This window comes from Corylus avellana, chromosome ca2 (assembly GCF_901000735.1).
Source record: "Corylus avellana chromosome ca2, CavTom2PMs-1.0".
In the NCBI taxonomy this organism is placed as follows: Eukaryota; Viridiplantae; Streptophyta; class Magnoliopsida; order Fagales; family Betulaceae; genus Corylus; species Corylus avellana.
In genome coordinates this window covers 9,830,927-9,855,177 of record NC_081542.1, presented here as the reverse complement: position 1 = coordinate 9,855,177, position 24,251 = coordinate 9,830,927, and the positions used below count along the sequence as shown (strand labels likewise).

Here is a 24,251-nt window from a genome sequence, read left to right as displayed (position 1 = left end):
AATAGGACGAATCCTTGTAGGATAAGGCTATAGAGAAGGTATCGAACTTCAAGGACTGCAGGGGTGTTGTTATCAAGTTTTTCAAAATTAACTCTAACTTAATTAAAAGAAGTTTGATTTGATTTTCTTTAAACTAAATTAAATCCATAAAAGTAAAGATAGTAATGAGAGATATAATAGGGGGTTGAATTCACCACTAACCTCATAACAATGGTCAATCATAAATTAATAAAGAAAATTCATATTATGCATGATATAGGACTCGTCTTACTCGAGTAGTCAAGAAAATACCATCATTTAAGAAATAAGTATAATCCATCTTCGGTTGGCACAGACCGTCCACCTAACCACTAAGATGCGGTACGATCCATCTTCCTTATGTATGAACTATCTAATTCCTTAATAGGCTATACACAATCAATGAATAAACATAACTCATCTTCGGTTGACACAAACTGTCTACCTAAATCACACTAAATTAGGGTGTAGTACAATTAGTCTTCCCTAGACATTGCTTATCAAAATCATGTATCAATTAAAGTCGTTGTATAACAATCATTCATATAATCACAGAAAATATAAAGGATTGAGTTCAATCACTATAAAAGACTTTCTAGGACAAGATAAGAAATTTATTATGATTGAATATAAACATTAAGATCAATTCTCACAGTTATACAACCATCATGCATATAGAAAAGCCCAAATTAAAATATAATTAAACCATTGTTACTTGGAAAGGGCTACATCAATGCCCTATTACAGGATTAGCCGCTCATCGGGGTGCTGGGATGGCCTTCAGCCATGGATTATCTCCTCTTCAACTTGTCAAGCTTCTAAAAAGATTTTTGTCTCTAAAACTAAGCACACCTTTTCTTGAAGCCTTGAGAGCTATTTATAGGGAGCAAACAAGTCCTAGAAGCCCTAGAGATCCCAAAAAAGTCATAGGTCAGTCTCATAGTCCAAGTAGGAGATTGAAAACCTTCTCTAGGGTGGATTAGGGCTCTTTTCGAACTTTCCAGCAAGAGTGTGCTCGATCCTACTTGTGATGCGCTCGAGCGCACCTACGTACTTGACAGATTTGCGATCTTATCTTGCAAGGTGATTTTGGCATAGCAAACATTAGAATTAGGAAATTTGTATTTCACAAAGATTTCTAGAATTTTCAGTTAGCTTTTCAATGCATCTTGATTCACCTTAATTCGATATTTGAGAAGAATGTTATGGTCAAAATAATAAGACGTATGCTAAGCCTTCTCAAAGTGTGTTTTAAGCCCAAAATCAATCTTGTATCTTTATTAAACACTTGAAAACACAAAAACAAAACAAAATCAAACAAATAACAACGTTAAGGAATTAACATATGCGAGTTAAGGGGCTTGAATATGCAACATTTGGCGCTCATCAGTAATATCTTGAGTAGACTATATATGGTAGTTATGACCTATAAAACATTAGTTTTATGCATTAAAACACTTAGCTGATTGCCGCTAGAAGTACACCACATTTTACTAACCAAACAATACTTTTGCGGTGTATTAACAGAGACAACACATCTTTTAAATGTTTACCACAATTGCATGTTTATTTCTACTTAATAATAACTGGCTCATGCCATACCCAATTGTGAGGTTTATTTACTAAGTCGTTAGACTTACATGGTTATTACTCATGTGGAAGCTTGTTTCTAGAACCCTAGAGTGGTGCGGTTGCCACCACAGACTTTGGCTTAAGAAAGATCTTCATATTATTATCAAGTTTGCTTTAAATTATTGTTAGTTGCTCCGTGTCTTTGTATTGATGATTATACTTGTACCTATAATGATTAATAGACTTCTCAGATTTATTCCATCTTCCTATACATTAACTCTGATAATATTTAGAGGGGTGGTTTCCCATTTAGCCACAAGTTGGGTAAACTGGGGTAATTGCTAGTAATCCTGCCAAATTGATCAATGCCAGTTTTATGAGCGTTACAAAGATGGAGTCAATGTCGCTTTGGGTCTTGAGCTTACCTTCTAAAAAATCACAGGTCTGACACTTCTTGCAGAGCGAGTCGTCATCGTTCAAGGTGTGGGAAATGAAGTGAAGTAGGTTAAGGGAGAGGGTGTTGAATGAGGAGGAGTTGGGGAACTCGGCAAACTCAGTGAGCTAGGGTTGGAGGTCGGTGAGTTTAGCTTTGATCAGAGACCATTTTCCTTTGAAGGCCTATGTGTGTGGGATACCATCTAAAAGGGAAAGAGGAGGTGCTTCAAGACCCTAATAGGGTGGCTTTCCGGGCATTAGGGTGGTCACCGATGTGTCAAAGTGGTGGCGAGGGTCGAGGGGATGTCATGTAGTGGATTTTGATGGTTGAGAGCTGATGGTTTGAGTTGACTTGTGTTGCTTATTTTGATGTATGGGAGTGGTCAGTAAGCATGACAAGAGTGTGTGCAAAAAAATAAATTTCTCCTTAACATGAATTCTAAAATATATTTAAATTATTTACCTTTTCAAACATGTTTTCTCAATTTTATTTTCTGTTTTCTAAATCATACAAACATAATTTCAAAAAAAATTTCTTTCTATACTCACAATTTTAAAAGCAATAAAAAATATTAGAGAATACAAAAAAATCGCACAAGTAAATGAATTCTCAAATTTTTGTAGGAATTTGTTTTACTATAATATGGATGAGAGGTGATTCTATGCGGTCGTGGCAGAGAACATGATGTTTTCCGCCTTCCATTAAAATATTGACACCTCGCCTAGTACACCTTAAGAAAATAAGATCAAAACACCAAATAATAATTAAATTGTTATCAACTCATCGGATAAAAAACTTAACTCACTTGAGACATTATCGGTGGAGGAGCAGAGGCGGAATCGCGATGGCATGGGTAGTAGCGAAACCGGTGGTGGCATGAGTACACCCTTGGCTGGGTTGCGGCTAGAGCCAGCCTCCGTGACCCATGGGAGGCTCACGGTCACCCACGGCAAGTCTCAGGCCATGTGCCTGCTTGCGTAGACCTAGTCGTGAGATTTTGTGGATTAGTTGAACTTAAAAATCTAGTGTTTATGTCTTAGATATTTCTGTGCAATTTTTGTGCTTAAGCTAACGTGTCATTTTTCTATTGGAGGGCATAAAACCCTTGTTTTACAACGTCCCCATAGAAGTTAGGCTCAATATGGATATACCAACGTAAAGCCCTACGTTGGCAGTGGAGGCTTAAAAGTTGCCGGCCTGGCTCAATCCAGCACTTTCAAGCCTTGGCCCATGGTGGGTACCCTTGGCTTTGCGGTGGATTTTGAATTTGAAACCGCCGCTGCTGCTGCTTCAAAAGTGAAAAGTCGGTTTCGTATTTCGAGTATGGGGGGCGAGGGAAAGAAGAAGACGAAGAGGAAACAGCCGAAGCAAAACAAGAATGCAGTTGTTGTTGAGAGACGACGACGTTTGGTCAGAGAACAACCACAGCCACCATCACCAGCAGAGAAACAAATGGAAGAAGAAGAAGAAGAAGATATAGAGGATATTATCCCGTGGAGGTTCAGTGGGGACGAAACCCAGAGGATTAGGGAATCTCTTTTGGAGTGGTACGACCTGAACAAGAGGGACCTCCCATGGCGCTCAAAGAAATTAGAGTCGCCATCAGAAGCAGAAGAAGAAAGGGCTTATGGAGTTTGGGTCTCGGAAATAATGCTTCAGCAGACGAGGGTTCAGACTGTCATTGATTACTACAACCGTTGGATGCGCAAATGGCCCACCATTCACCATCTCTCTCAGGCTTCTCTTGAGGTAAAGAAGACTTCTTTTTTTTGTTTTTTTTTTCTGTTTCTATTTGTATTCTTGATTCATGGATTGAGACCTCTGGTCCTTTTAATCTTGTGAGCAGGAGGTGAATGAAATGTGGGCTGGTTTGGGCTACTATCGCCGAGCACGATTTCTGTTAGAGGTGATTCTCCCTTCATTTCTTAATATTCCGCCCTTTCTTTCTCTCTCTCTCTCTCTCTCTCTCTCTCTCTCCTTCCAGAAATAGCTCTTTTGGGCTCGATTTAGTCCATATGAACTGCATTGCCTCGATTTCTTGTTTGCTTTTATTAAGTTTACTTTAATGGCCACTGTTGGCTACACACCACCTGAACAAGAGGTCGTGTGTTGTTTTCTGTGCTTTATATAAATATAATTTTTTCATGCTTAGACCTGAAAATTATCTAGAGTTCTCTCCCTCTTTCTCGTCAGCGTGTGTAGGGGCGTTCGGGTTGTTTTGGTCTTGTCTGTTGGCTTCGGGCAATGGTGTATCCTTTTGTTTTCAGTGTTTGGTTATGCCATGATGATGGGGTATTTGAGCTGTGTTTTTCGTGGAAGCGGAAGTGTTCGAGCTATTGGCAGAGGAAGGGTTTTCAATGTTAAGAATCTTTGGAAGCACTAGGGGTGTCGGGTGTCTCTCGAGCAGTTCATTTGGGAAAAGTGAGCGTGGCGTGGCTTGATTCTAGGGGTTGTTATGTACTCTGAAGATTACCGTTGGGTTGTGTTTGAAACTGGTCAAAGCCCCTTTTCCTTTCCCGTTTTGTTAGTTAGGAAGGCAGACGGTAGTTAAAGAATGTGCATTGATTATAAGGAACTTAATCAGGAGACAATTAACGATAAGTGCCCTATTTGGATGAACTATATGGGGCTAGAATCTTTTCAAAATTGAATCTAAGAGGATATTTTTGGCATAAAATTGATGATTCTTCAATCTAAGATGATATTTTTGCATACAATTGATGATGGTGTTGAAGAATCCTCAAGTGTATGCCAAACATTCTAAGTGTATATTTGGGGTGGAAGAGATTGAATATTTGGGGCACTTGCTATCTGAGAAAGGAGTAAGGGCAATCCCTTCAAAAATTGAGTGTATGATTAACTGGCCACTCCCTTCTACCCTCAAATCTCTTAGAAGATTCTTGGGACTTACTGGATACTACAGGAAATTCATAAGGGGATTTGGAATGATAACTACTCCTTTGACAGTCTTACTTAAGAATGAATATTTTTTTACTTACGAAAAAATCTTTGAATGGAGGGACAGTGCAACAAAGGCCTTCCAAGAACTTAAGCAAGCTGTCACACACCCACCTGTCCTAAGATTGCCGGATTTCACTAAACCCTTTACTACTGAATGTGATGCTAGTGGACTTGGTATAGGGGCTGTTCTATGCAGAGTGACTGGAATACCTAGAAGCTTATCTTCTTCTACTTCTTTTCTCTTTGCTTCACACCAACTCGTTTAGCCTTGAAACCCAACAATTTAACCTTGATCTATCACCTTTAGACCCTCAAACATTCCTATGATAAAAATCTTTAATTCTTCTATCATCAATCAGCACCCAAAGAATTCAAAAATATCAAGCCTCTGTTCTCTGATTATTATTCACAGCCTCTGATGTTTGCCCTTTCTCGGCTTTTTTGGCTCCAGATCCTTTCCCTTTCCTCACCCTTAAACTGCAAATTCACTAGTTTTTACCTACATCTTTGCCACCACGAAATCCTACCACAAACCATCATAAAACCCCCAAATTACATTGCTTCCATAAAATCCTGCAACTTTAGCACTTCAAAACCTCAACCAAAACCTTGATCTTTTCCCTAATGTTTGCAATCAGAGAACACTGGAAACATCATGTTTCTGCTGTTCTCAATTAGATTTGGTTTGTGATCTCTTTGTACTATGTCACTGAGAAACTTGTGACTCAAATAAGCGAAGTGCCAAAATCAGTAGATGAGTATGCTGATTCATCTCTCAAGTGATGTGAAGACAAATAGCATTTGGTGCCTTCGATAATTTTTTGCCTTGGCATGGTCAAGAGAACTAGTCATGTAGTACATTATGGCTCTTAGACATCTGGAGTGACTGGAATACCTCCCATGTGGGCTGACACCATGTTCATGTTGTCGTTAAGAATTTAGGATTTATAATGAACTCGTTTGGACAGTCTTGAACAACCATTGTTGTGGCTCTGTTCTTGATCAAGAGGTTTCATCTCACAGATGAGAAGATTGAAGTCTCCCATATTTCAAAAGGATAAACCAAAAAAAAAAAAAAATTAAAATTATTTGAAAGGAAGAGAATAGCATCCTTTTTTTGACAGTAAACCATGTCATAATTCTCTCCCTCCATTTTGTTTTTGTTCTTAGGGAGCAAAGATGATTGTTACAGAAGGAGGTGGATTTCCTAAAACAGTTTCTGCACTGCGAAAGATTCGAGGAATTGGAGACTATACTGCTGGAGCTATTGCTTCAATAGCATTTGAGGAGGTGAGTAGCTTCTGGAATTTTTTTGTTTAATCAGCCCCAAGCAGTATTCAAGATTTACTTTATCAGGTGGTGCCTGTGGTTGATGGGAATGTGATAAGGGTGATTGCTAGACTACGAGCTATTGCTGCGAATCCAAAAGACAAGGTGATGGTCAAGAAAGTATGGTGAGCTTTGTGACTCCTACAACTTTTTCTTTTTATTTTCCTTTTGTTGTAGAAACTTATTTTTGATTCTGAGGAATAGAAAATTATAGTTAACAAATCTTTATCGGAACCATTTCTTTTGTCCAATCTATGAAATCGTGGCATTGGAGTCATTGTACTCTATTCTTTAAGAAAACATGCTTGTCATTCGTCATCTCTACTACAATTTGGTTACTGGCCAGCAGCACTGATACGACATGGATTATGCAATTGCATAGTTTTTTTTCTTCTTTTGTCTTCCTGTTCCATTTGTGGTATTCCTCTACAAGAAAGTAATCTTTTGCTATTTGTTATCAGTATGATTGATGGGAAAATTGTTAGTTAATAATATGTCCTGGTTTAGGAGAAAGGTGATATTTGATGCTACAAAGCTTCTTGGAATTGGAATTGAATCTGTCTAGTATCAAAATGATGTTGGCTAATATTACAAGGAAATAGGATAACAAAGAGGAAATAAGAACAAAGGTCACCTCGCTTCTTGATCCAGGTTTTTGCTGATTCTCACCACAGACCAAAGAGGGGTGTATGGCTTCTCACCCCACACAAGCACTAAAGGCTACTCAAATTGGACTACAACTTCCTTTCTAAAATAAAGAGTTATAAATCTATATGAAGTTCTTACTAAGAAGTTTACTTCCAAGTGAAGTACATGGGACTAAGTATGCAAGCGGCTGATTAAGCAGATTAGCAGGTTACTTCATGGTGAAGCACTTGGGGTTTAAATAACCTACTTCATGAATAAGTCGCTGACTAAGCAGCTACACCTTCTGGAAGTCCTATATACAAAAATGCCTACCATGTTTCATATGTTACGTAAAGACCTTTGTACTTCTTTTTTTCTTTGTAGTAGATCTTCATACTTAAGTAATTCTCAAGGCTATTAAAGCATCCAAGTGGTACAGCTCTTAGATTACAACAATTTCATGGTTCCACTCTGCATTGAAGATGATAATCTTGGACCTTTGAGCTTCTGCATTGTGTCTTTCTTTTTGTTTTTTTTTTTTGAGAAAATAATTTTATAATGGCAAATGCATGTAGTTTCACTGCTTATCTGATCACTAATATGCATAATGGTGTACTAAACACATTTACCACAGCATTCATGATTCTAACAAGCGATGTCAGAATGATTATAATTTGATAATCTTTCGCAGAATTTGCTTATTTAATGCATTCTCATGGTCAGGTTTTAATCCTTTTTCTGGTTTTATGTGGTGTGTGGGAACAGGAAAGTAGCAGCTCAACTAGTTGATCCTATCCGGCCTGGCGACTTCAATCAGGCTCTCATGGAACTTGGTGCAACTGTCTGCACTCCATTGAACCCAAGCTGCTCTTCATGTCCTGCATCTGGCCATTGTCGTGCACTGTCAATCTCTAGACATGATAGTGCGGTACAGGTTACAGATTTCCCAGTTAAGGGGATAAAGGTCAAGCAGAGACATGGTTTTTCTGCTGTATGTGTTGTGGAGTTACTTGGAGGTCAGAAAACATCGGAGGGAAGCCAAACTGACAGCAGATATCTTCTTGTTAAAAGGCCTGAAAAAGGTTTGCTTGCTGGCCTCTGGGAGTTCCCGTCTGTCTTGCTGGACGAAGAAGCTGATTTGGCCTCTAGGAGAGAAGCAATTGATTGCTTTTTGAAAAACAGCTTTGGACTTGACCCCAAAAGGACCTGCGACGTAGTTCTCAGGAAAGATGTTGGAGAGTTTGTCCATATTTTCACTCACATTCGTCTAAAAGTATATGTGGAATTGTTTGTGTTACATCTTAAAGGTGCTCTCTCTCTCTCTCTCTCTCAAATTCAGTGACAGAGGTTTGGTTATATGAAATAATTGATTTGGATAATCAAGTATGCAGTCGTCCTTTTGGTGGTTTCCTGTCGTAGTCTCTGTTGTTTGTAAAGCATTGTTTGTAATAGATTGTTAATTTTAATTGAGAGCATTGCTTGCAATAAATTTTTGTTATTGTCAGAATATTGTCATTGTATGACGCTGGGCATCATTCCCTTGTACATTTATAATTATGTGATGAACAAAACTATATTATCATTAACTTTGGTTTCATCAGAAACTGATATGAGACATCCAGGGGTTATCAAAACCCAAAAATTCTAAAACATTGCATGATGTTTTGGTGCAAATTAATTGGAAAGAAATCATTTTGGATTTTGGTGTGTTTGGATATGGTAAATTTGTCTTTTATCCTTTTGTAAGACACAAGTGAAAAGTGTTGGCCATTTGTTGGATGAAGATTTGTTCTTGCCAACAGAAAATGAATTGTTCTTCTACTTACCTATAAGGCTCATTTTTTCCATCAAATGTTTCCTAGAGTTTCCATGCATTACCAAGGTTTTATACTGCTTCCATCAATCTTGAAGACCTTACTATTTTTAGGGGCACAAAGTGAAATCTGAACGTTGCTTATATTTAGGAAACAATACAAATACTTACATTTTATTTTTTCAATGAAAATGACATTAATTGGTAGCTGCATGTCTTTTTATCAGCAAGGGTATACTTATCCGACTGTTTTAGTTCTTATTAATACTCTCAGTGAAGGGGAGCTCTTTGAGCTTCCTACTTACACGCATGCGCGCACACACACACATTTTCATGACTTTGCATGATCTTTCTTTACTTTTCTCTTGGCATGAAGGTGGGAAGAATGACTTACTTGGAAAGCAGGACAAAGAAATTATGCCATGGAAATGTGTTGATTCCGAGCTCCTTTCAAGCATGGGATTGACATCTGCTGTCAGAAAGGTAATGTCTTATTCCTGCATTTCAAATGTTCCATGATATGAGTTGATGTCAATTATAAAAAGCTTGCAGTAGGAAGTATTAAATAATGCAAATTATGTTCAAAAACATGCAAAGCTTTTGCTAACCCAATTTTACATTTAGAGCATTTGGATTCAAAAAAACAAAAAGCTTTTTTTTTTTTTTTGTCGTCTATTTTATAGATTAAGGTGATACTTTCTTATCAAAAAATAGATTAAGGTGGCATGCTAATGTAAAAGCATTATAAATTTTGAAGTTGCTTCTATCCTTCAGCTCTCCTTTGCTCAATGTAAGGACTTGGTTAGTTGGTTCTAAGATTCTTTTTTGGGGAAACTACACTTACCCCTCTCGAACTGGTACCCTATTTGCAAACACTCCTTCAAACTACGCAACACTTTTAGGTTATCCTCTCTATTAGCATTTTCCATTAAGTTGGACAGAAAATTCCCCACGTGACCAAAGCATTAGATATATGAAAATAAAATTGTGAGGGCCCTCTTACATAAAAATAATTAAAAAACAAAAATCCACCACAGCCTGACCGTAAAGGAGGCCATAGAGGACAAAGCTCCATGGCTATGGCCGTGGGTCTTGGGCCTTGGAGACCCACAACCTCCACTTGCCAGAGACTCATAGTTGGCCTGTGGGTCTAAGAAGACCTACAACCTGACTGTTCGTCACCGTGGCTAGAGACCCACAGCCAGGCTGTGAGTCTCCATGGTCAGAGGAGGCCATGGAGACCCACGACCATGGCTATGGAGGTTGGGATATAATGGTCACTTTTAAGACAAAATTGGTCATGTGTAGGTCATATGCGAAATCTTCCATCCAATTTAATAGAAAATGCTGACAAATGGGGTTACTTGAAGGTGTTGCGAGTTTGAGGGGGTTGATTGTCACTTTTTAAAGTTATGAATGTTTGGGAATAAGATGTCAGTTCAAGGGATATAAATGTAGTTTTCTTTTACTATTTCAATTTTTTTTTTTTCTTTCCTTTTAGCTTGAAACACTTATAATTTCCAATAGGATAGAAAATGTTTCTACACCTTAGAGAACTTTAGATAGAACCAAGAAAGAAAGAAAGAAAGAAGTACAAGGAGCTTAGCAAAACATCTCCCCAATTTGCGAGGTGGAGGTGCTACTGGATCTAGTTTTATGATTCAATTTTGAGTTTTGCATTCTAAGAAGCTGTAGTTAGAATGAAACAAAGCATATTATATGAACTTCAAACCTGTCAGTTGCAAAATTGAAAACCCTATATGAATTTTAAATAGGTGAGTAATGAACTTAATTCTTAAGAGTGAATCATTTCCGTTTATTCTTATTTTGGATTAGTTAGATAGTGTTTCATTTTTCATTTCTTGGATATATTTGAGATCCAGTTGCCTAATCTGAGCGAGTTTTGCATTGTCAATTATGTGCACTTATATCTTTATCCCAATGCAGGTATACACTATGGTTCAGAAATTTAAGCTGGAAAATTTGTCCATTAATTTTACACCATCCAAAAAAAGAAGCAGAATAACGCGAACAAAATAAGATATTCCTGCCCGAACCTGTTGCAGCGTCCTAAAGGAGGTGCTTTATTCTACTAATACAAGAAAATTTTAGTATTTAAGATTGTTCTCTGTGCATATATCTGCCAAGAAAGTGCACTTTGGCCATGCAACAAGGCAGATTATTGTCAGAGCTGGCCCTTCATCATCAGTTTTGCTACTTAATATCTTATTCATCCACAACAATTTCCTTGTGAGTTATGCAGACTCGCTTTCTCTACGGCTCTGGTGGGTTCTCTTAACCAAGCCATTGCTTATGAGCCGCTCATTTTTCGACAGGCAGGCACACAGACAAATGAGCTTTTAAGGGCTATGATTTGCATGTTGATGGAAGTGTATCATTTTGCTATGATGCTTTCATTTTTCTATCCAATGTAGGTAGTGTAATTTATCAATTTGTATAGAAAGGAAGACTAGGACTTCAGATTCTAGCAAAGGAGAGCTTAGCAGTGAAAAACAAAATTCTAATGCTTTTTGTAACAAATGTAACAATGCTTATCAGTGAAAAAAACAGAATTTGTAATTGCTATAATTGTTGTTTTGTTGTTATATGTTATGAGGATGGTGATAATGTTGTCACATGAGGACTATGTAATTGTTTAGCATATGATTTCTATTATTACTCAACAGGGTTTCCTTAAGTTTTTGTGTTTTGTAATTTTTACTACGAATTTGATGAATTGAAGCAGTGAACTAAAACTATTGGTTGTGATAGGTACTTGATGTAAACCCTCCATTTTGCAGGCCAAAATCCATAGAGGAATTAAATCCATCTTTAAATTGCTATAATTCTGTTTGGTAATTTGTAAATAGTATTTATGTATATAGTTAGCAGTCGTCTCTTTTTTTTTTTTTTTTTGTGAAAAAGTCTACATACCCTTTTCATACTACCACATAATTAATAATGTCTTTTAAGGCTAGTAAACAAACAAAAATAACCATAATTTTTTGTCAATAAGACAAAATACCCATATAAATTCTATTTTTTTTTATTTAACAAAAACAAAATTTTTTTTAAATTTCCACTCAATTTTTTTTTTTTGAATTTTAGTTTTTTTTTTTTTTTGAATTTTAATTTTAGTAAGGGTATTTTTGTCATTAGGGGAGATATTGATAATTTTTGGTAATTTAAGAGGATATTGTTGCAATTAAAAATTTTGGAAAATATTATTAATTTAGTGATAGCTTGGGAGGGTATATGAATTTATTATTATTATTATTAATTTTTTTTAGTTTTTATTTTTTTTAGTTTTTTGTTTAATAGGTTTTCACTGAGCAGAGTTAAGTAGCAGTGGCTACACGTACGTATGGGCGGATAAAGTGGATTCCCACGATAGTGGGAAGCCGGTAGAAAAAACCAAAATGATCAGATCATTGAGTGACGTGGAATGCATCCACCCGTCCACTTAACGATAAAAGCAGATGCACTATGACCAACCAGAATCAGTGCATCAGATAAGCAATAAACTTCAATAATGACAATAATAGTAACTAATTAATATATATATATATATATATATATATATATATATTACGAGGATTTAAGAAATTATTTAGCGGTACCAATCCAGACACTGAGAGGAATATTTTAATTAATTTGAATTTGTCATGACCGAGGACGGCGAAGAAATGGATCAAATGGTGGTGATTGTGATTTAATCAATTAACAAAAAAAAAAATAAATAAATAAATATGGACTCCCTCCGTGGAGAAGTAAAGGAAGCACGTACACAGTGAGGCACAGAGTTGAAAGGATAGAGAAGGAAAATGGCAATGGAGGTGGGGTTCTTGGGGCTGGGGATAATGGGGAAGGCCATGGCCACCAATCTGTTGCGCAACGGCTTTAAGGTCACGGTTTGGAACAGGACCCTCTCCAAGGTACGTTGCCGGTTCTTCGTGATGCTATTTATCTGTCTTGAAGATTTGATTGTGTTTTTTTTTTTTTTTTTTTTGGGTGCACTTTCCTGCTGATTGATTACTTACTGTCTTATAAGAAGACTCCTAAGAATGATCAGATGGTCTTGAACTCAAAATTGATTATGTTATATTACATTGTTTTCCAGTGATTCTCCTCTTAATGCTCTTTCTTGGCTGCTGTTGTATGAATTGTTTGTTATACATGTATTATGATGAATGATTGAATAGTGGATGAACCAACGGCGACAATGAGATAGTAAGAAGTTTGGGTTCTTTAGTTTCATAGGTCTACCATAGTGAAGAGAAAAATCCTTGTGTGACATGCTCTTGAAAAGCAAGCCTCATATGGTTTTAATTTTGAACTTTATGGACCACGGACAACAAAGAAATGGAGATGATGCATGACGTGGTCAAGATTTAAAATTAGTGTATCTTATGGTGTATATGATTTCATACTATATAAATTTTTTAAAAGATGTACCAATTTGACTTTATATACACCGTTAGATGCACTAACTTTAAATCATGAGCAAATGGAGATGATCCTATTGGATCACTTGAGGAACTATTTATTGGTAGGTGGTCAATGGGCTCATGCTTTGATTTTCTTAGTGACAGGGGTCATTTTTTCATTGATATTTCTTTATGTCCACTCTTTTTCTTTTTAAAACTGAGTAAGTGAGTAGGATCCATAAAATGTGGAAAGATGAAGAGGAATTAACTGAATTTGATGAAATACCAACTGATCAGTTGATATAATCTAAATTTAGAACCTTTGTCAAATAACCTAAGGACAACTTGGACATATTGCTTATGATTATGAGATCTTAGCTACTAATTAGTTCAGTCTTGCTAGCGTGCAAATCTCACATAACCATGTTATCATCAGTGAGAATACTCTGTCATCAATGGCTTGCACTGAGACCAACATCTGTTGCATGTTTTGCTTGTAACCCCAAATTGCAGTGTGATGAGCTTGTGGAACATGGTGCTTCAATTGGAGAAACCCCAGCAGCTGTAGCCAAGAAGTGCAAGTGTATCATTGCAATGTTATCCGATCCTTCAGCTGCTCTTTCGGTTGGTGTTTTCCATGTTGGTATTTGATATTTTATTTCTTTAGTTCTAGTTCTCTGCTTACAAGGTCACAAACCGGTGATTGTTTAGGTGGTTTTCGATAAAGATGGTGTTCTTGAGGAAATTTGCCACGGAAAAGGTTACATTGACATGTCAACAGTTGATGCTGATACTTCTTTAAAGATCAGTGAGGTTGGATTATTAATGCTACTCTCCACCCCCTTTCCCTTTTATTTCTCTTGTATCAATTCATTCAGGTTAAAAAATTGTTTGACATCTGATTGATAGAAAATGATGTTTGAAACTTACTGTATATTCTGCTTAGAGTTTGGCGGATAAACAATAAGGGTATTGCCTAGATATCTCCAAAAAAGCCTAGAAATAGGAAGTTTTGAATTCAGCCTACAATTTGTGGGAGTCTGATATGTATTATATAAGGCACAAAATTATTTTCAGAATACATGTCATTTATGAGATACAATATTGAAGGGATAGTTTGCAACAATAAAGAGATAACAATCACCTGTTATGGAAGCACTCAATTTGCTATGGAAGCTTTTCTGCAGAGAATGCACCAGCCTGCTAGGCACTAGGAAATAGGCTGATTTGAATTGAGTGAGGTCAACCATTCAATAAAATTTGAATTAAGTGGGGCCATCTTCGCTGTAGTCTAACACCCCCCCACCCCCCCCGGCAAGCTGAAGTGGGTTGGTCCTCCACACAGCTTGGTGCATGAGGACATGAACTGAGGGTTGGAAAGACTCTTAGTGAGACAATCTGCTAGCTGAGTATTGGTGGGGACATGCTGAAGTCAAAGAAACCCAGAGGCAATCTTCTCTCTTATGAAATGAACATCAATATCTATATGTTTGGTGTGACTGTGGAAGACAGGATTAGTTGCGCACTAATGTTGTCACACAGAAGGGAGGCTGTGCAAACGATAGATGAAGAAACATAGAATGTATAGTAGCCACAAAACATCAGCCCCAAGAGCAGCCAAGGCACAATACTCAGCTTCAGTGCTGGAACGGAAAACAATGTTTTGCTTTTTCTCCACTGTGAGATTCTTAGTCATGTTGGGCTAACCTGGGTTATGCTCGCTTGTTGGAGAGGGTTGAGTGGCGGTCCCCAAAGTGCAACAGTTTGAAAGATGGTACTGCCCTGCCTTTTGTGGTGTATTTGGAGGGAAAGTAATGATAGAAGTTTTGAAGACTGCGAGAGGAAGATGGTGGATCTAAAGCCTTTCTTCTTGAATACTCCATACCACTGGACAGCTACTTTAGACTTTCTAATTTGCTTGGTTTTCATGATTTTCTTGACCGTTTTCTCTTTTTAGCTAGGTGTTTTTGTTGTATACTTCCTGTCTACCTGAGTTGTGTCTTTGTGTTTTTTAATGAAATTTTGATTACTTATCAAAAGAAAAATCTCGTGATCTTCAAAGCTTCTTGCATTCCGCTATCTCCAAATGCCCCACATTAAACACAAAGGTACCATCCTCCAAACTTCCAAAATGTCTTAGCTTCCCAATTGACCTCTCCAACTCGCCAATAACTCTATGGAGATTTTTGCGAAGAGAAGGCACCACATAAACATTATGAAGAAGAAGACCACCAAAATCAAAGCCAAGCATAAAAGTCACAACTTTGGAGATAGATAAATTAGCTCCATTATTCCTGGACGGCCGCTTGGCTAGCTCCTGTAGGGATTAGCTTCTTTGATTTCTTTTTTCATTTTTCTCCCTCTTAGGCGCTCTCTTTTATACTTCCTGTGTATGTGGGTTGCGCCCCTTTGCGCTCTTTTATATCATAATTACTTATCCAAAAAAACCAATCATAACAGAATGAAACCCGTTTTAAGGGGACATACCTTGAAGAAGGTCATCATTAGGAGTCATATGATTGGTAGTGTCAGTGTTAGGGTTCCAAGCATCATCAGTTCCATTAGAAACATGCATCGCAGCCATACCATGCTGAAGTTTAGAGATATTAGAGGAATCAGCCAAGCATTGATCCGCCTTTTGATTAGGAAAACTGCACTTACAGTGTAATTTGCTTGCTGCCACGACCTCATCCATGGGGAGAGGAGTCATTGCATGAGAAGGAGTGTGCATTGGTGTTGAAGCCCAAAACTGAGCCACTTTGAGGAATGGAATTGTTGGATCCATGCCCTCCATGAGAGCGACCTCAAGTATTTGAAGCCTGACCACGCCCTCCTTATGCTCTTGCATGAGCAATGAAGGCAGTGGGTGATGGTGTAGCCACGACGGAAAGACGAAGCTTGAAGTCTAACAAGAGACCAAGCACATCATCAAGAGAGGGTGCTTCTTTCTCAGCATTGATGGCAGCAACTATGGGATCGTGTTCAGATCCCAACCCTCTGAGGATTGATAAAACAAGGTCGGCATCATCAACTGCCATGTGAACTGTAGCAAGTTGCAAAGCCAATGACTCTGCATACTCAACATATTCAGAAACTGTTTTCGATCCTTTAGTCATAGATTGAAGCTCAGTTTTGATGTGCTGAATGTGAGACCTTGATTGAGGCCCCAACTACGTCTCAAGAGAATGCCAAAGAGCCGAGGAAGAGTCCTTACCAGCAACCAATGGAAGAACAGTCTCAGAAAGGGAACTGGTGAGCCAGCCTAGAATCATTTGATCAAGCCGAAACCATTGCTTGTAGTCTGGGTTCACAGCACCATCGACGGTCTGCAGAGGTGCGGGAGTTGTCCCCATGACAAAACCTAGGAGATCATAACTACAAAGTGCTGTAAGCACCTGCGTCTTCTAGGGATGATAGTTGTTTTGGTTGAGCCCGAGGGAGACATCTTGTCAAATGGATTAAACAATAGGAAGAGAACTGAAATTTTGTACTCTGTTGTTGAGGGCTGACGCATTGGAGGTGGAGGAAGCCATGGGCCTTATACTGTGTACGTTTTGAATTCTCCCTACAATTCGTGGGAGTCTGATATGTATTATATAAGACACAAAATTATTTACAGAATACTTGTCATTATGAGATACAATATTCAATGGATGGTTTGCAACAATAAAGGGATAACAATCAATTTGTTTTGGAAGCAATCAATCTGTTATACAAGGTTTTCTGCAGAGAATGCGCCAGCTAGCTAGACAGTAGGAAATATGCTGATTTGAATTGAATGAGGTCAACCATTCAATAGAATTTAAATTAAGTGGTGCCATTCGTTGTCATCTAAAAGAAATGGCCTTAACTAGTCCCTACTTATTTCTTTAGAGACTTTTCTGTTAGCTTAGATAATTATTTTGGTGGTTGGAACTTTATTTCCAGAAGTATCTACTCAAATTTTGCTCATTTTTTAGGATATGCTAATAGGAGCTCTTGCTCAAATAACATTTCCACCTATAAGAGTGGGGTGTATGATGAATTCATGGGCTAAAGATCCACTAGAAGCATGTGAAACTTGCAAATTTGTAAAAAATACATTTTTTAGGGAATGATACCTTGCATTGTTTTTAGACTTCTATATGATATAATGCATATAAAAGATATTGTTGATGCTGTAAAGGTGATGGATGAGAGCTTTAAAGAAGCTAAGTGAGCTTACTTTTCAGTAATCCAGTTATCAATCTTATGTAAGTGTGTTCTTTGTTAGAGACCATGGATACATTCTTAGACGTTTCTACATTGCCTTTGCCATGACTGTAATTTGATTGTAGTATCTCTCATTTTCTGCAATATCTTTTTTACGCGTGGTGGTTTAGATTATAAGTAATTGATCTTTGCTGAGGATGGGGAATAAGAAGTCATCTTCAGATATATTACTGAGTTTTGCATCCAATATTTACAGGCAATTATATCAAAGGGTGGTCACTTCCTAGAAGCTCCTGTTTCAGGTAGCAAAAAGCCTGCCGAAGATGGTCAACTGGTAATCCTTGCTGCTGGGGAGAAGGTAAATTCATATACAAATTTATGATGTTGCAATTTATTGCTATAGATCTGGTTGGCTGGTGAATCTCATCTTTTTTTTAAAAGGGCCATGAAAAATAAAACACACCCAGAGGATGACATCACACTACAAAAATAAAACATAAAAGGCTCAAAATATTTTTCTTCATTCATTCTCCATCTGATGAGATACAACCCTATATGTAGTCATGCTTAGGAGGTTACTTAGTGCTAAGGTATCTCATGTTTACGTAAGCCAAACCAGATTGCATCATGGTGAAGCTTTCAAGTCAAAGAGCCAAGTGAACCTAGACTTTTGACAGTCCAAAAGACAAAAAGCTACCTAATCTGTCAGATCCAAAAGCAAAAACCTAAAGGCCAGCTAAGTTGCTGCTGGACCAAAACTAAAGTACCATAATATCCTTGATGAGCAGGTGCTCTAGCTTTAAAACCACACCACTTTTCATAAACATCACTTCTTTAATTTTGCTCCGCCTTATGGCCCTTTAATATTTACATCAGCTAGAGCTAGAGACTGCTAGACAATCATAAAACAGGCTTTTGTTGTCTCACTTTGAGTAGAGCTACTGTGATCTTGATATTAATGAAATATATTACCTGTCTTTTGTCAATATACTACTGTTAAGGTGATATAAAATTCCAAACATGATTAACTGTGGATTTACATCTAAACTCAATTGACCCAAGAAAACCTTGAAAACAAAAACACTTGGAGAAAAGTGTGTTTTTCAAATTGAAAACAAAAACACTTGGAGAATAATACATTAGCAAACATAGGTTTTATCTTTTGTTTGACTTTGCTGTCAAATTTCTTGCTTGGACTGTGCAGTCGTACATTCTGTAAATCTTTGAAAGGATATGATAATTTAGGCTCACTAGGAACACAGAAGCGATTCACTAGTTTTTCTGGTGTTTGAGAAAGAATAAGTCAAAGAGGAAAATTTGAGTAAATAAGAAACCCCGTGGCTTGGTGATCCTCGTGCCCCTTCTATTGTTTTCAGAGTGCTACATAACTTGATTCTGTTAGTATAGCTGTTAATCTTTTAGCATGCAGCTCATGGATACACTGTTTGAAAATGCAGGCATTGTATGAAGAAGCGATCCTAGCTTTTAATGTCCTGGGGAAGAAATCTTTCTTCTTAGGGCAGGTTGGAAATGGAGCGAAGATGAAACTTGTTGTCAACATGATAATGGGCAGGTAGACGTTAGCTTTTGGTTAATGTAACCTAGAAAAGTAAAATAAAAATGGAGACATCTCAGACAATAATCCATGTTCTGAGAGTAGGTTTTCAATCAAGTCATAAAATGTGCAAGAACTAAATAAACTGCCCAAAATGTAACTTGACCCAAATATGAATTGGTACAGCCCATGTCCAACAAATTATGGAATTACAAGAATACCCCTGACATTTAAGAAGCATAAATGATTGTAGACCCTCTTATTATCAAAATTTAATTAATTAATTATTTTTTTGATAAATAGAATTTAATTAATTTTTTTTTGGGAAAAATATACTTTAGTGTCTTGAACTACTACCATATTTTCATTTACGCCTTCGAACTTTAAAAAGTGACATCGGGGTCCATGTACTACTTCAATGTATCAAATTATATACTTTCTCTTCCTAGATTGTCCCTTCTTTTTAATAAAAAAGAAAGAAAAGAAAATTAATTAGGGGGTGCTCAGGTCGTTTGGCCACATCCAAATAACCAAATGGGAGTTGCCAAAACCACCTCCTGGCCATTTGGGGGTGGCTTGCCACTCCCATTTGGTTATTTGGAGGTGGTTTGGCCACTCTCAGGTCGGCTAGAGCTGGCCAGAGGAGGTGGCTCAACTACACCCTAAGTTTTTTTTTTTTTTTTTTCCTCTATTAAGAATGGGCAATTTGGGGAGAAAAACGCAAAAGAGGTCACATGTGGCACACATGACCTATTTTCCATCTATTTTGATGACAAATACAAATAGTGTCTAATATGACACACAATGATAGTATGGGGTCCTGATGTCATTTTTTAAAGTTTGGAGGTGTAAACAAAAATGCGGTGGTAGTTTAGGGAGCTAAAGTATATTTTTCCTTTAATTTTTCTATGACTTTCATAAACGAAAAAAAAAAAAAAAAAAAGATCAAATCGACAAGACTTCTGGTACAAAGTTAAGGCTACATAGGTGTTTTTCCAAGTTTCATTAACATTTCAGAAAATATTAATAATGCAAATTCTAAAAAATACTTTTTTCCTTTTGCGATGGAGACGTTAAAAGCTTGTTTTGTTTGTTCATGCTTCTACATTTTTTTTTTTTTTTTTTTAACTCTCATGCACGTCAACAATGAGGTAATGGTTTTCTTTTTCTAACTTAATTAGTTGGGTAGGGGTTGCAACTATAATAATTTATGAAGTTGCTTTTAGATGTAAATTCTCATGATTGTTGGTGTCCTCTACAGTTTTTTAATCTTTATCGTCTAAGGCAAGTGATTCCTCATTTGATATCATCTGGTGAATGATTTCTTTGCTTGTGGTCTAGGTTTCAGAAATAATGGCAGATAAATTTATGGGAAAAATATCAAAAAGTCTCCTCAATTACCAGCCATTTTCAATAAAGTCCCATAAAGTGACAAGCATGATAGTTTACAATTGCCAATGTAGGGGTATTTTTGGAAGATTACAGCCAAATTTGTTTTTCTTTCCATTCTAATGGTCAACGCTAACGAAGTGGCCATTTTGTCATATATTGGTAGTTTGATGTATCAAATTGTCACGCTTGTCACTTTGTGGGACTTTATTGAAAATGATAGGTAATTGAGGGGGCTTTTTTATATTTTTTCCTGAATTAATCAACAATTGGTATATTTAGCAATAAGTATCCTTTTTAATTCTTGTAATTAATTTATTCTTATTAATACTCTTAAGGAGTTTTTTGAAACACAATTGATTATGAATTATTAAAATTAAAATTGTTACTTATACGAAAATGAAGTCAGTTTCTTGAAAAATTAATTATGAGAATTATTAAATATTTGAGTATTAATTATAAGAGTCTCAGCCATACTAAACCAGCAACTTCCTAATTCCAAGAAACATAAAAGTAAGACTTAATACTAACTAGAGTAGCTTAGGAGGATACCAGTTAGGCCTCTATTGAAATTAAACCTAATGTGAAGATTCCTTTGCATTTGAGCTTGCTTTTCCTTCACTTTCCTGTAGCCTATGTCTTTATACCCTTAATTGATTGTTAGTTATGGCATTTTTCTTTTCAGTATGATGAATGCGTTTTCAGAGGGACTTGTACTGGCTGGCAACAGTGGACTTGACCCTCATACTCTTCTTGATGTATTGGTAAGATAATGACCAAGAATGTTTTTATTGAAAGACCAAGAATGTTTTTATTGAAAGATTTTGGTATTTGAGCTGAGTGTTGATAAGTTACTTTCTGGCAGGATCTGGGTGCAATTGCTAATCCAATGTTCAAGTTGAAGGGACCCACTATGATCCAGAGCAGTTACTCCCCTGCTTTTCCGCTGAAACATCAGCAGAAGGACATGAGGTTGGCTCTTGCCCTTGGTGATGAAAATGCTGTATCAATGCCGGTAGCAGCTGCAGCCAATGAGGTTATACTCTTTTTTCATCTCTTGTAATTTTGAGAATATTAATTAAATGATTATCACTTATAAAAAATTAATTAAATGGTTAAATTCACTCTTTCATGTTAACTTGAGCTTTGAGACTAGTGGCAAGTTAAAACTCTGACTCTACGGTTTATCCCATTATGGTTACGTATTAGGCCTCATTTGTTAAGGGAAGGTTTGAGCCTATATGTAAGGAGGAGTGTTGGAATATTAATTAATTGATTAAAGTTATCCTTTCCTATTTGTTTAAGTTTTTTTAAATAAATGGATTTAACACTTACTAGTCTCGAAACATATGTAGAAGCAGTGTCATTAATTAGAGTCAGATTGATGTAGGGCATTTTCTGTAATGTTCGAGTGTTGTTGCTTGTTAGTTGTTATGGGCTGTCATTTTGCTTAAGTAACAAGGATGGAAAGGTAGTGTAGCCTATTTTTAGTTGTTGGAGAGTATAAATAACAGAATTCCAACTCATGTAATCAGTTTTTCAGTTTTAACAGAATTTCATTACCAACAACGGAGCATAGGATCAGTTATCTCTGATTTCTAGACAACCTATTCTTCTCCAAATCCTAAATCTCTCTATTTCTTTTTGAATCTAAAAGTTTGAAGCATCATTTTGGTTTCAGAGTATCATGCATTGATTTATCCTCCTTGGTGTGTTGAGAATCTGCAAAGATTGAAGCCGAATTTTTTTTTTTTTTTTGGCTTAATCTCTTATTCAAATTGTTCTTGATGAATGAGATTTCTATTTTCCTTTGTTCCAAACAGAGTACTACTTTCTTGTATCAGATCTCTGTTTTCCTTTGTTTAAAACAGAGCACTATTTTCTTGAATCAAATCTCTGTTTTCCTTTGTTTGAAACAGAGCATTAGTTGCTGTTGTTCTGGCCCAAAGAGTTTGAAAGGTTTGAGCTACTCTTTCACTAGAATTCTTTATGGCTTATCTCTTCCACCTAAAGAAATGATATCTGCCAACCATTTGCAATATTAGCAATATCCAAATTGTTTGAGTTGGCGGTGGAAGGTAGGTCTTTGGTGTTAAGGATTTTTGAAAGGTGTAGGGGTATCATCCAATCCTTATGGTTGGGTAAAGTTAATATATCTTGGTTGTTAGCCACCGTTGAGGAGTTGGTCCTAGAGGAGGGGATGAAAGAATTTTGGAGCTGCTCTATAGTTGGTTTTCCAGCTTTCCTTGCCCAGTGTTGCTCCAATAAGCATGGACGGTTCTTGGTGGTGTCAGAGTATGGTAGAGGTAGACGGAGGGGTTCATCCTAGTGCCAGAAGGGAGAGATGGTAAAGGATGAAGGTCATTCACGTTGGAGCTGAGTTTAGTTATGTATAAGCCGCCTAAAAGCTTTTCTTGCGACTACAGTAGGTGTATAAGTGTTTAATGTGTGCTCATTCTCAGTGGTCGAGTTTGAATTGTACTACCTTTGTACTGCAGTGGAATAATGCCTAGCTCTATGGCGTCAGTGGGATATCGCTTCCCATTACATTCCTGGTTTATGGGTAGCCAGGAAGGGGTGCCACCATACTGCTACTACCCTTTACCCACAGCCAAAAAAAAAAAAAAAATCAAAGTCCTAGAATTTCTTATTTTCTCCTCTCATTCTCTAGCGCACACACAGATGCACACATCTTTATTGCAAGTTGCAACTATCTAAAGCTGTTGCCTTTGATTGAGATGGCTCTGGATCTCGATTTTTATTCCTTTTTCCTTTTTGTTTCATATTGTTCCAATCTATTCAAGATTTGGTCAATTTCTATGTTTATGTTGTGAATCGATTTTTTTGTTTACAGATGATAAGTAAGATGTCCTTCCTTTGATCCATCTCTTTTTAATATATTGATGATTGAAAGGTTTATTTTATTCGGTTGGTATTGGTTGGGTTTCCCTTTTTTTTTTCTTTTTTTTTTTTTTGAGTTTGGAGTTATTCTTGAATTTGACTTGGTTTAGGATGGATTTTGGATTCAACTATCAAATTCAAGTTTTGGTTTGTGATGGCTTTTCCTCCCAAAGCAATTCATTTTCATTTTCTTGGTTACTAGGCTTATTCTCTTCTTTGCTTACTTTTGTCAGTGTAAAAATCATATATAATATTGGAGTTGGCCTGATAATTTTATGAAAGCTACAAGATATGATATATTAATAGTGGTAACGAATTGCAGAAGTTATTAAGATCTCTCCTTTTTGGCTATGGCAATCAAATTTGGATCGATTTTGATGGATCTTTTCATGTTCTTGTATGGAAAATAGAAAATTCTTTTTGGATTTTTACGAGCATGTAAAATTGCATAAAAAGACGTTTGATATGGGAGCTCAGTGATTATTAGAAACTAAAACTTGACATTCATATCTGTTGTAGGCTTTCAAGAAGGCCAGAAGCCTGGGGTTGGGGGACCTTGATTTTTCCGCTGTTCATGAGACTGTGAAGGATCTTCATTACCCATCCTAATACAAATAGAAGCTTAAGCTGCTTGGGCCCAATGGTGAACACAGATTGCATTGATAAATGTCTGCTTAAATGAACAATTGGTATTACAGCCATTGTTGTCAAGGTTTTAATGTAAATTTCGTGTTTCAAGGTGTGGTTTGTAGGACTTATTATTACCTTGGCCCCTTGAGAACATTTTCTAAAGTGAAAGCAAAAGACATCATATACAGTTGAAAATGTTGCACTAGGGTTTTGATCCTGGTCGACGTGGTCGTATTGTCTCTCTCTCTCAAAAGAAATCATCTTTGTTTTTCAACTGGAACCAGGGTGTGAGGAGACCTGACCTAACCAATCGCAATCCCTCAACTGCCTGAACCATAGGCCAAAAACTGTTAAATGGTCTTCTAACCCACTGATTTTCACTCGTTACAGGTTGTGTGACTC

The 24,251-nt window shown here is 36.9% G+C and overlaps 2 protein-coding genes and 1 long non-coding RNA gene across 5 annotated transcripts; 2 read left to right on the top strand and 1 right to left on the bottom strand.

Moving 5' to 3' along the window:
- Window positions 1-620: 620 nt before the first annotated feature.
- On the bottom strand, window positions 621-3,013 carry LOC132173019 (uncharacterized). 2 transcript variants are annotated; one of them, XR_009439223.1, is made up of 2 exons: window positions 2,832-3,013; window positions 621-1,093 (listed from the first exon to the last, which is right to left on the bottom strand). It is a non-coding gene; the product is annotated as an uncharacterized LOC132173019 (long non-coding RNA). The 2 variants fall into 2 exon arrangements; XR_009439222.1 differs by having other exon boundaries at window positions 621-1,088.
- Window positions 3,014-3,188: 175 nt separating this feature from the next.
- Window positions 3,189-11,492, top strand: LOC132171036 (adenine DNA glycosylase). Of its 2 annotated transcripts, XM_059582240.1 has the most exons (8): window positions 3,189-3,775; window positions 3,873-3,932; window positions 6,158-6,277; window positions 6,344-6,441; window positions 7,709-8,250; window positions 9,133-9,239; window positions 10,704-10,835; window positions 11,020-11,492. In XM_059582240.1, exons 1-7 carry the CDS (start codon window positions 3,257-3,259, stop codon window positions 10,794-10,796), a joined length of 1,539 nt encoding a protein of 512 aa, XP_059438223.1. In that variant the 5' UTR covers window positions 3,189-3,256; the 3' UTR covers window positions 10,797-10,835; window positions 11,020-11,492. The 2 variants fall into 2 exon arrangements, with proteins under 2 accessions (XP_059438223.1, XP_059438222.1); XM_059582239.1 differs by having other exon boundaries at window positions 10,704-11,490.
- An 891-nt stretch (window positions 11,493-12,383) lies between these two features.
- On the top strand, window positions 12,384-24,047 carry LOC132171015 (glyoxylate/succinic semialdehyde reductase 1). The gene is made up of 8 exons (XM_059582209.1): window positions 12,384-12,691; window positions 13,697-13,807; window positions 13,895-13,996; window positions 17,631-17,732; window positions 18,832-18,947; window positions 21,004-21,082; window positions 21,184-21,354; window positions 23,739-24,047. Exons 1-8 carry the CDS (start codon window positions 12,581-12,583, stop codon window positions 23,826-23,828), a joined length of 882 nt encoding a protein of 293 aa, XP_059438192.1. The 5' UTR covers window positions 12,384-12,580; the 3' UTR covers window positions 23,829-24,047.
- The last annotated feature ends 204 nt before the right edge of the window (window positions 24,048-24,251 follow it).

What these genes read in the sequence shown, in the direction of transcription:
- LOC132171036 (XM_059582240.1), top strand. Translation starts at nt 3,257, where the DNA reads ATGGTGGGTACCCTTGGCTTTGCGGTGGATTTTGAATTTGAAACCGCC. An exon ending in TCTCTCAGGCTTCTCTTGAG is followed by an intron (nt 3,776 to 3,872) that starts GTAAAGAAGACT and finishes TCTTGTGAGCAG; the next exon opens with GAGGTGAATGAAATGTGGGC. An exon ending in GTTTGTGTTACATCTTAAAG is followed by an intron (nt 8,251 to 9,132) that starts GTGCTCTCTCTC and finishes CTTGGCATGAAG; the next exon opens with GTGGGAAGAATGACTTACTT.
- LOC132171015 (XM_059582209.1), top strand. Translation starts at nt 12,581, where the DNA reads ATGGCAATGGAGGTGGGGTTCTTGGGGCTGGGGATAATGGGGAAGGCC. An exon ending in ATCCTTCAGCTGCTCTTTCG is followed by an intron (nt 13,808 to 13,894) that starts GTTGGTGTTTTC and finishes GTGATTGTTTAG; the next exon opens with GTGGTTTTCGATAAAGATGG. An exon ending in TCCTTGCTGCTGGGGAGAAG is followed by an intron (nt 17,733 to 18,831) that starts GTAAATTCATAT and finishes TTGAAAATGCAG; the next exon opens with GCATTGTATGAAGAAGCGAT.